Raw genomic sequence first — 10,920 nt, forward strand, 5'->3', positions numbered from 1 at the left:
AAAAATGAAAGTAAACAGAAACCTGAGCTCCATGGTTAATTCTTTCCTGGCTAATACAATCTTAGACAAACAGACCATAGGAAAGTCATTCTTATGCAAGATGTTTGTGGGGATTTTTTTGTGGGTTTTCTTGTCATTCTTCCATTTCTCAGTTCCAAAGAGCTGTTGTGATTTAACATCCCAGTTTTCATCAGATCTCTGTAGCTTCACTGCAGATGTAATCATTTTGGAGGTGTTGATCTTGTGCTCTTCTGTCTTAGGAGCTATTGTACTGTACAAAGTGGAACAGGATATTTCATTTTTCTAACTGAGATTTTGGCCAGTAACCCTAATACATACACAATGTTAGTTTACAAGAAGTATTTTAGCATCACTTAAAAATCAAAGCAACGTGACATGTTGAAAGGTTTTCATGTATGAGAGTAAACTTAAAGTAAATTTCTTTATATACCATTTTCCATAATTTTGTAAATACCAGCCAAGCTGGTAATTATCTCGATGATAATTAATTTTTTTCCTAACTCATAGCAAATACCTGAATAAAAGCCGCAGTATTTGTTACCTTTTGCTAATTCTTTGCTACTGCTTTATTATGGTGTTTAATTTTTATCATTCTTTGTGAGGGGAGAGGGTGGGAGGGAGCAGAGAAGAGAAAACAGTGGAGTTTAAACATATTACCAAACACTTTTAAAGCAGAGCCTTTATGAGACGAGACATTCATGTAAGTATGAAATGCAGCAACCATTCTTCATACTGAATTTAGCAGGGATCTTACATAGCAGTGAAGTCAGTCCTGGAGAGCTTAGCTAAGAGTAGGATGCTGTGCTGGACATCAGCAGAAATAGGAGTATAAACTAGAAGCTGGGTTCTAATTTTCTTTAGGGTTAATTTTATTTTGAGGTGTTGGGAATGGCAGTGAACTGTAGTTGAAGCTGTTCAGTTCATATAGGAGTTGAGTGACATGGCTTTGATGTTGTGGGAAAGCAAAGCAATGGATATGATTCAATGTTAGTGTTTATGTTCCATCATTTTGTAGGTTCTTCATAACATTTCTTCATAATCTTTTTTTTCCCTGGGAGAGCACTGCTCTAAGTTTGTTTTGCCTTTTGCTTTGTATGTGATCTCAACCTCAGGCTTACCTTGAGCTCAAGTCTGTTTCCGTAGCTCAAACTTTAATAAAAATAAATACAACTTTTAAAAGTATAGTGTTGAAACGGTATTTTTTAAAAGGCATTTTTTCTACATTTTAGGTAAGCTTCTGGGTTGTTAGAGAGATTCTGCATGCACAGACTTTAAAAATACGAGCTGAGGTTTTGAGCCACTACATCAAAACTGCAAAGGTAAGAATTTGTATTGTGAAGGGGGTGTGACAATCAAAAGTTTTATACCCAGTTTGATCATTTCAAAAATACTCAAGGGGAAATATTTGTCTGATACCTGACTTAGCTGTGGTTGTTTCTGTTGACATCAATAACTGTCTGGCTTCTTTGTTTCACAAAGTGTAGAGATGGTTTAAGATGAATTAGTCTGAACAGAAATGGTTTGTTTGCTTTTACCATTGGAAGGAAAAGGATCTTTTATCTCTTACTCAAATAATATCAACTTTTAAAATGTGGTTTGAAAAACAGACTTTGATTCAGAAGACATTTTGGAGCTCTCAGTCTTTCCTAAAGCCTTTTGGACTGACATTCATGAGAAAAGGGTCAGTAAATCTGGAGTGATATATAGCCCTTCAAATAGAGTGAAATTTCTTCACAGAAGTGAAAAGAAGGGGATGTTTTTCAAGTTTTTGCTGTCAGATGTTGGCTGCCTTTTACTATAGCTGACTGCTGTGACCACCCTGGGTTACCTGCAACAACAAAGATGTAAAGTATTTGTTAATTAATTAATTTTGTATTCAAGTTCATTCCCTGTCTTGACAAGCCCCTTTTTAATGAAGCAGTATTTTTCTCCTGTGGGATTTGACTCTCAACTTCAGGCAAAGCAAGAACTAATTTTATGGGATTCTACAGGCTTTGCTCAATAATCATGCTGTGGTCATAGTGTTAGTGATCTCTCTTAAGCATCCTTTGATATCTGATGAGTCAATGTATCTTGATCTCATGTATTTTTAAAAGTCAGTTCTTCTGGTTTTGTTTGAAATACAAACATTAAAAAATTGGCTTTATGATCCATGTCCCTCCATGGGGGGGGGGGAGGTTCAGCTCTGTGTGGCCACAGTGCAGAAAGGATGTGGGAAGCCAGGTGGGCTCAGGTCTGGTTCATACTGGGATGGGACTGGGCAGTGCTGGCTCAGCTTTGGATGCAGCACCCTGAACATGCTTGACCTCAGCAGTGCCTTGCAGGCTGCAGTGGCTGCTGGAGTGCTGCTGGCTTGGAGGCAGCTTTGTGCTCTAACAATCAGATAGTTGAGCTTTGCTTACCTGTCAGCTGTAAAAATCACAGCTGCAAAAAGCAAGAAGCTCTGTATATAGGGTGTTTTTTATATCAGTTCATTTACTTCTGTGCTTGTTACCTTGGCTTTGCTTCCATATGGCTGCTGACATGAAGTTACTGCAGTGGGGGCTGTTGCAAGGAGTTTCTGCTGTCCAAAGCTATTATCAAAGCAGCTTGGTGCCAGAGGTCACACTAATTACTTTTTCTTTAGAGAAGCTGTAAATCTACTCCACAGTGAATTCCTTGTGCTGGCAACCTGTTGTGTAGCTGGCAGTCCTGCAGTGGTATCTCATCTATAGTGCTTAATGCATGAAATAATTATACCTAATTCCCCTGAAGTTCCCAGACTGTCCTGGCTGGTGGTGACTTCTGGTTCACTGCTGGCAGCAGCTGGGAAAGCCCTTCTTTTAATTTCAGATCAGCTACACCATCCTTTGGGACAGTGAACTTTATTACCTTCCTTGGGTTATGTGTGTGTGAGGGGTTATTGTGTAAGTGGAGGGACAATCTTCAGCAGGACTACTTGGAAGGATAACAGGACTGTGGTGTAGGACAAACATCCAACCCATTCCACCTTGCCCCAAAAAACACTGATTACCCTCTACACTTGGTCACTAGAGAATCCTCCCAAAAGAGAATGAGGAGGGGGAAGAACTTCATCAGAAGGTGTGGGCCAACTTCCACTGTCAGAAGGACCTGCTGGAATCACGGGAGTCTGAGCACCCGGACTGGAAATGCTACTGGGGTGCCATTAAAAATGGCATTTCTGACTAATACTTGTGAGGCCTTTGTTCCATAAAAGGCTGTCAGTTTCCTGGCAGTGTGTTAAGTGGAGAGAGAATCATTTGCCCTGATCCAAAACTGTTAGCCAGAAAAGCATCCATGGGTTTTGGATTTCATCCTTCCAAATAGAGGCTCTCCTTTGATCTTCAGGATTTAGTGAGTATTCCTTTGGTCTAGTTCTTTTTTCCTTTTGCCTCATGAAAGGCTTCCTCAGCAAGAGGTAAGCTGAGTTTCAAGTAAGAGAAAGGATTTCCACCATTTTTTTAATAGGAAGGGTTCCTTATTTTTTCATGCTGGAATCCTAACCTACTTTGGCAAATATTCCAAATGGATTAAACAAGATCTGCAGTAATGTGATTGAGTATAATTTCTCCTTAGAAAAGTCTCTCTGTTAGGGCTAAAACCTCAATTTGGGTGCACTGCACCAAACATGAATGGAATTTGTATCTCTGGGAGCTCACAGCTATCAGAACAACTGATGTTGCAGAAAAACTTCAGGAGGAGTATTTTCCTCCAGACTGTTTTTAAGCTCTCAAGACAGTAGTACCAGTGGTTACCTGGCCAAGGCAGCAGACAGTTTTGGAGACAGAGGGAAAGGAAAAAAGAAAAGGGAGGGAAATTCCAAATGTGTGAAAAAATGCATTCAATCACAGTGTTTTGTAGAGAGTTTTTAAGGGAATTATTTTGCCCTAACATTTTTTGCTGTTCAATTTTGATTGGGTTGTTGCTTTCCACTAATTAGTTGTCATATCCCAGAAATGGCTTTTGAAATTCACCTCCTTGATTTCATCGTGCTTAGATATTTTTTGGGGGCTTTGATGTAGGCTTGGTAGTTATATAAACTTTGGGTACTGACATGATTGCATCATGCATCACTGGGTTGTCCTTTCTGGCATGTTGTTTTAAAATACTATTGAATGCTATGAAAGGAATTTGTTGGGTTTGAATGTCAGAAAATTTCTGGCACTTCTAATATATTCCCCAAGATGTGTGTCAATATAGATATTTTTAAGGGTTCTCTGTGGGCTATGAAACAGCTAGTTAGTCTAATCCAAAACCATAGAGATGCAGTAATGAAAAATTAGGAGGTGCCATAAAAGTGGCTGTGTGCACAGCAGTTCACTGTAACACTTCATTTTAGACCACGCAAGATTTCTGCATCTTTATATTGTTTTTTATTCTGTATTCACTACTGACAGCACTTGAAATATTGTTTATTGTTATTATTTTTCTCTTTTTTTTTGTCCTCAGAAACTGTATGAGCTGAATAACCTCCATGCTCTCATGGCAGTGGTGTCAGGCCTCCAGAGTGCTCCCATCTTCAGGCTGACCAAGACATGGGCGGTAAGTGAGCCAGCAGGATAAGGGAGTGGGGTTAATTTGTTCTCAGGTAAATACAACATCCTGAAGCTTGTTTTCAAGGATGCAGCAGTTACTACAGAAAGCTTTAACTTTGTTCTGCTGCCTGCATAATGCTTCTAGTTCCTTTGAAGTCTATGGTTTCCTCTTAATTTATTTTTTTTTTCCATTCTGCTGTAGAAATATTTTCCTCTGAAAAATAGTTCCCTGCAGATTCTGCTAAATGCAGAGGCATCTCATGTGGCCAGAAGCTATTTTGTATTTGGTTGCTGGAAAATTCTGAATGCCAAAGCGGGTCATACTTTAGTCATTTAGGGGTTTATACTGTTGGAATTTTTTTTTTTTTTTTTTTTTTTTTTTTTGCTATGGAGAGCAGATGTTCAGAAACTCTTGATTCAGTTTCCATAAAGAGATTTGTTGTTTCTCTGACTGATAACTTACTCTAGCACTTTTCATTATCATTTCATAGTTACAACTCCATTGGATAGTATATTTGTAGTTCTGCCTTTGTACAGTTGTGAAAGGACAGTGTTCTTTGGCATCATTTTTTTGTCATCTGTTTTTTGACAGGCATTAATATTGTTTATCATTGTAATCTTGATAAGAATATTAGGAATTACTTTCGCTCATTGATACTTTAGAGCTTAGAAAACAGTCCTTATTCCATATATATTCCATATATTATGTAGTTTTTCAGCTGTTTCAGATGAATGTAACATTCAGTATGGCAGAATAAATCAGGTGACTGAGAAGCTACTGTGAAAGGGATTCATATAAGATTCATATAGATTACTAAAAAAAGCAGAAAACTTTCACTGGACACACATCCTTGGACGTTGCAAAAAGTTTATTTGTCTGATAACTGTGTGAAAATGTCACTCAGTTGATAACTATTTGCAAAATTGAATATAATTCACTTCTGCCAAGATACTTATCTAGAATTCTGGTCATGTTTTACTAATGCACAATTAAGTTAGACTTCGCTTCCAAATACCAAAAATCTCTCTGAGGAAATATTAGTGAAATTAACACTTCAAAATGATCTCAAGGAGAGCTTCTGGTTTTCAGATTTTATATGGAGGAATTGATGCCTCAACAGTTTTATGTAACTGTGAGGCCAAGTCGATTTTTAAATCTCTTTTTGTACACAGCTCAAATTAAATGTAACTATTACCATATATTAATAATACCCACATTAATTACTACCATGATGATACCATTCAGAACTGGGAGTCCCCAGGTTCTTTTGATGTTTGGTTGTGCACTGGTTTGCACTTACAAGGTTTATTTGTGTGCTCTTGACATTTGTGTCAGTCTTTAAAGTTTATCCCTCTTCCAACCTCTGAAATTCCAGGTAACTTCTCTCACATTTCTGCAGGTGTTTGATCCTCCTGTAATCCCAAGCGAGTCTGTGCTTTTCATCATCTTACATAAGCCTTTGCAAATTCAAGTTGCAGGTTAGCTCCCAGCAATGTGCACTACAAACTGATTTAGTTGTTCTTCTCTTGGAAGTTCAGCTTATAAATTCCTGAAGATAGTTTTAAGCCTTTGGCTTTCTATATACTAAAAGCAAGAAAAGGTACACCAAGTCTTTATTTGAATCATGAAGGCATTTGGGTAAGTTACACAGGAACTCTCCAAAAACTTCAACAAGGAAGAATTTCTTCTGCATTTCTGAGATGGTTTCTAGCAATCCTCAATCAACTTGATTTACAAAGTCAGGAAAATAGCTGCAAGTATATTCATTCCCTAAAAAAAAAATATGGTTGGAATCTAGAGTTGAAAGGAGCCATTAAATACTTGCTTGGTAATTTAATGTTCCTAAAAAGATGAAATTCACGTCTTCTGACGGTATGTCTGAATTTGTCTGAAATTTGTCTCACTCATTGCCTGCACACACTCTGAACTCTGGAGAATAGTAAGTGCTGCTTTTAATGTGTGATTTGCCCCATTCAAAACTTGAGAAGAATTTTGAGCCTTTCCAGGAAAGTTCACGGAAAAGAATATTCAGCTTCTGTCCATTTAACGTAAAGGAATTCTAGATGATCAGTGAGGGTTTGGGCAATGAAACAAATAATCATTAAATATGTGAAGTGGGGTGAGCCAGCATCCTGAGACCTCATCTCTTCTTGCTGGCATTTCAAAAAGGTTGTATTCAGTGCTGGCACACTATAACTAGAAAGCCAAGAGCAATTTAGAAGGCTCCAAGTCCTTCCCTGCTGTTATAAACTGTCAGCCTTAGCTTTTATTGTCTCTGCATATGTACAGCACTTACTTACTTACTGTTCTTTTTCATCAAAGAGACAGAAGAAGAAACATTATTTAAAAAAGAAGCACCTCCAAAACTGAAGGACTTAAAAATGGGTCCTCACTTGGCCCTCACAGAAACACTTCTAATGTGTTTGGCTTCTCTGGACTTTTCTGGGTGGAGGCATGGCATGAACTGGCCTACAAGTACCAGGGGAAGGCATTTAACTTGTTACAAGATGATCCAAAGAGCCTGAAAAGATACATCAGACTTGAATGAGAGTGTGCAAATCACCATGTTGTGAGGAAAATACAGTTGATTTCATTCAGGTTTGAAATCAGGCCATTATTATATCTGTTAGTCTTGTCTTACCTTTCAAAACAGCAAAACTAAAAAAAAACCTTTCAGACATTAAATGATGGCAGAATATTTTAGATTATTATTAGAAATAAGCTAGTCCAGGCTGATAAAACTGGAACCAGTTTTGAGATGAACTTCAAAACGTAAATGTCATGTTTGAGTAGATGGAAGGGAGTCATGTCAGTCTTCTGCTTCCTTTTTCTGTGGAAGAGTCTGCAGTTCTAATGAATGCAGATGCTGTTCATTTGAGTATTGGAACCAAACCTAAATTAAAGATGCAAATTAATTGCTGGAATGTCAGTGATGAGTATATCTTGGGAGCAATTTAACAATTCACTTTCAACTTGTGGCTTTCTCTTGAAAGCCAGTGTTTAGTTTTGCCTGTCCTCATGAAGACTTGGATATAAAAATGGAAGTAAAAATAAATTACTTCAGCAGTGTATTTACAGAAGGGAGATTTCACTTCTGTCAGGCTCACCTAAGTTGATCTTTAACTGAAGTAAAAAGGGAATATGCATAGAAATTCAGTGTTCTGACCCTTGTAATTGCAGTGTAGGGGAAAAGTTATAACTGGGACTTGGAATGCTGAATCTCCTGCCAAAATATTTGGTGGGAACACCTTACACCCTTTTTTAAATTCTGACTCTGGATTGAAGTGAAGATTTTGAGGCAGTTTTGCAGCAGCAGTTCAGGAAGATGTTTGGAAAATATCTTTGCTTCCTTTCCCCATCCTACAAAGAGAGCCTGGTTCTTGTTAGTTCCATCAAAGGAAGGGACTGGAGGCAGGAGGAATGGATAATGAAGGAGAACCATGACTTTTAAGTATTCTTTTCAAAGTGAACGTTTCTGTAATACTAAGAGCCAGTGAAATTGCCAGTTGGCAGAAAAATGCAAGTCCATGAGCCTTCTGTAAAAAATCATAGATGAAATCCTTACTCATATCTAAGATACAGCCCATACTAGCCACTATGAAGAGAATTAACTCCATCCCATCCCAAGCCAACACACTTATGGATAATCAGAGTGAAAATGTTACTGGTGTGAATATTCCTGATGTGGACAGCACATGAAGTTGTGATGTGTGATAACTAGATTCATTTTTTGATAACTTACATTGTTTCAGAAAGATCCTTCAGGACATGAGTGTTTTTACCTGCTTAATGTTTAGAAGTATTTTTACATTTAACACCCAGAATTGTTGCTTTTCTTTGTAAACTTACTAAGTGCTCCTTTTTAAGGAGTATATGTGATGTTGTTTTGAAGAAGTTGAGTTTAAAATAAAAAACAAACAAAAAAACCCCAAAAACCAAAAAAAACCCAGAAAAAACCAGCGCAGCAACAACAATGGGGAAATGGAAATCTATGCTTGTAAGGGTAAGAGAGGAAATCATAATGATCAAACTTAAACTCATCTGGTTTTGCCTTCTTTTTTCTCTTCCTAGTTACTGAGTCGGAAGGATAAAGCCACCTTTGACAAGCTGGAATATGTTATGAGTAAAGAAGATAATTACAAAAGGCTCAGAGACTATATCAGCAGCTTGAAGATGACTCCTTGTATTCCCTACTTAGGTAAGCTGTAGCCTGTTTCTCCAGTAATTACACAAGCAAAACACCATTTTTTTTAAGCATTCAGGAAACTCTGTGTACTTCAGTGGAGAATCTGCAACCCAGAGGTGATTCTGGACACTCTGTATGTGGCAGGACTGAACCTCAGAAAGAAAATACATCTTAAAGCTCACAAACACTGCAGGTTTTAGATCCAGTGTCAGTTTCCTAGGAAAATACTTTGCCACGTGTTGTACAGGTACAATGACTTCTGGAGAAGTACTTCCATTGTTATGCCTGCTACCCCTCCTAAATATTAAATACTTGGCTGTTCTAGGAATGGTGGCTTTTCTTTTTTGTGAAGCTATAACTCACAAGCCTCTGAGAGAAATAAATATAGATCTTAGAGTTAGGAACATGGTAAAATCTGGTGGTATTGCTGCATTTAATATACACCAATGTGACGATGTGCCTAGGTTGTTATAACTGACTCAGCCTTGTGGAATAATTGTTAGTAAATTATATTCCTGTGTATCTAAAAGCGAGATAAATGCATTTAATATGTGTTGGTTTTGTTGTCAAGCTAATTTAGTGTTACTTAAACTAAACAGACATTAAAATGATAAGTGTGCTGTTTTCAATGTAGCTTTTGTTTCATGAGATGTTGGTAATCATATAAAATTAAGGAACTGTCTATCCAATTCTTCCTCTTTTTGCAGATAATAACTTACACTTGAATTCAAGATGAGCTCTTGAGGTCTATTAAACTGTAATCTCTGTTCCTGAATTTTGATACTTTATTCTGCTGGGCTGTTAACTTTTCCAGGATTAATTGGTTGAATTTTACATGCTTGCCACAGAAATAGAAAAAATATTTCACTGTGGGAGACCAGATTTTAATGCCCTGTGGTGTTTATCATTCAGGGCCTGAATTGAAAGGCACAAAAAGGAAAGCAAACATTATGTAATGTGTTGAACCATGGAGCTTTTCCATCTTGTGTACATGGACAATATAGAGACTTGATCCATAGTTCTGAAATGCTTCTTAGGCTGGTGCTTTTTACCCATATGCCATGATTTTTGAAATATGAAGACAGCATCAAATTGTTTCCTTGCTGATTGTAATAATCCCAAGCCAAATAATGGGAAGCAGTTTTTAAGTTTTATTCAGTTACAGCTGTTTTCCCCTTATAAGTAGCAGCTTCTTGTCTAACTTTTATATTAGAATAACCCTTGAGCTTGACTTGATAGCTTGAAGTGAAATAGATAATTCTTTTCTATTTAGAAAGAAATGCTCTTTACTGTGACCTGCTGTAGTTAAAGCATGTGTTGTGACCTGGTTTCATGTGATACCAGCTCTTATTAGTGACATCAGGAATGTCCTCAAGCCTTTTTTAATTCTCCAAAGGAATAGTGAATTCCCACTGGTCCACTCCCTGTAAAATTAATTTTGTGTGGTTTAAAAATGTGGCAAAAAGAAAAAAATTGCCTTGAGCACACAGTAATGATAAATCTGGATCCACTTTGGAGGATTGATAGTTGAGTCCAAGTTTTCTCATTTGATGAAAGCTTTAATCTCTGCTAAGACCTGAGTAGATTTGTTATTTCTTCAGTTTCCTTCCCAAGGCATTTTTACTGATGTAAGAGTCATTTAGAACAGAGGTAACTTAAATTTCTTGTTCAACATACTGTTTTAAGCGTATCAGTTACAGGTTACAATTCCTAAAAGGAATACTTCTGCTATAAGATTCTGTAAGGGAGTAGTGCTGCTCCTTGTTTCAAACATGTAGCAAAGCCTACCTAGAAGTCTGCAGATGGAAATGGTGATCATGGCATGTGCAGGGAAGGGGATTCCTCAGGAGGACCATTCCCTCTCATGGTAAAAGGAGGAGTGGGGGATTCTTCACTCCTGGTGGGGAGAGCCAGCAGCTGCCTCAAAATGCCCTTTGGAAGAGTGAAGAGCATCAGAAGTGCCACACAAATTTGCCCCTGCAAATCCCCTGTAGAAGAAATATTGGTCGTGGAGAACTCTGTTTGGAAGGTCTTTGGGAAAGTGAGCATATAAAAGGATTTCAGCTGGAATTTTGAGGATGAATGTTTCACCTTTATACAGCCAAATACCAGATGTGGGTATAGATTTTTTTTTCATGGCCATCTTGGCCATAAGAGAAAGCTTAAATGCTTTCTTG

General features: G+C 37.6%; 1 protein-coding gene across 6 annotated transcripts in view; it reads left to right on the forward strand.

The window, feature by feature from the left end:
• RALGPS2 (Ral GEF with PH domain and SH3 binding motif 2) overlaps nt 1-10,920 on the forward strand; it is a 113,727-nt gene that overhangs the window by 45,248 nt on the left and 57,559 nt on the right. For all 6 annotated transcript variants that reach the window (XM_058842677.1, XM_058842675.1, XM_058842679.1 and 3 more), the window contains exons 6-8: nt 1,251-1,340; nt 4,471-4,563; nt 8,629-8,755. In XM_058842677.1, coding sequence (XP_058698660.1) covers nt 1,251-1,340; nt 4,471-4,563; nt 8,629-8,755 — 310 coding nt within the window. The remainder of the gene's footprint in view (nt 1-1,250; nt 1,341-4,470; nt 4,564-8,628; nt 8,756-10,920) is intronic.

This window comes from Poecile atricapillus, chromosome 7, assembly GCF_030490865.1.
Source record: "Poecile atricapillus isolate bPoeAtr1 chromosome 7, bPoeAtr1.hap1, whole genome shotgun sequence".
Classification (NCBI taxonomy): domain Eukaryota; kingdom Metazoa; phylum Chordata; class Aves; order Passeriformes; family Paridae; genus Poecile; species Poecile atricapillus.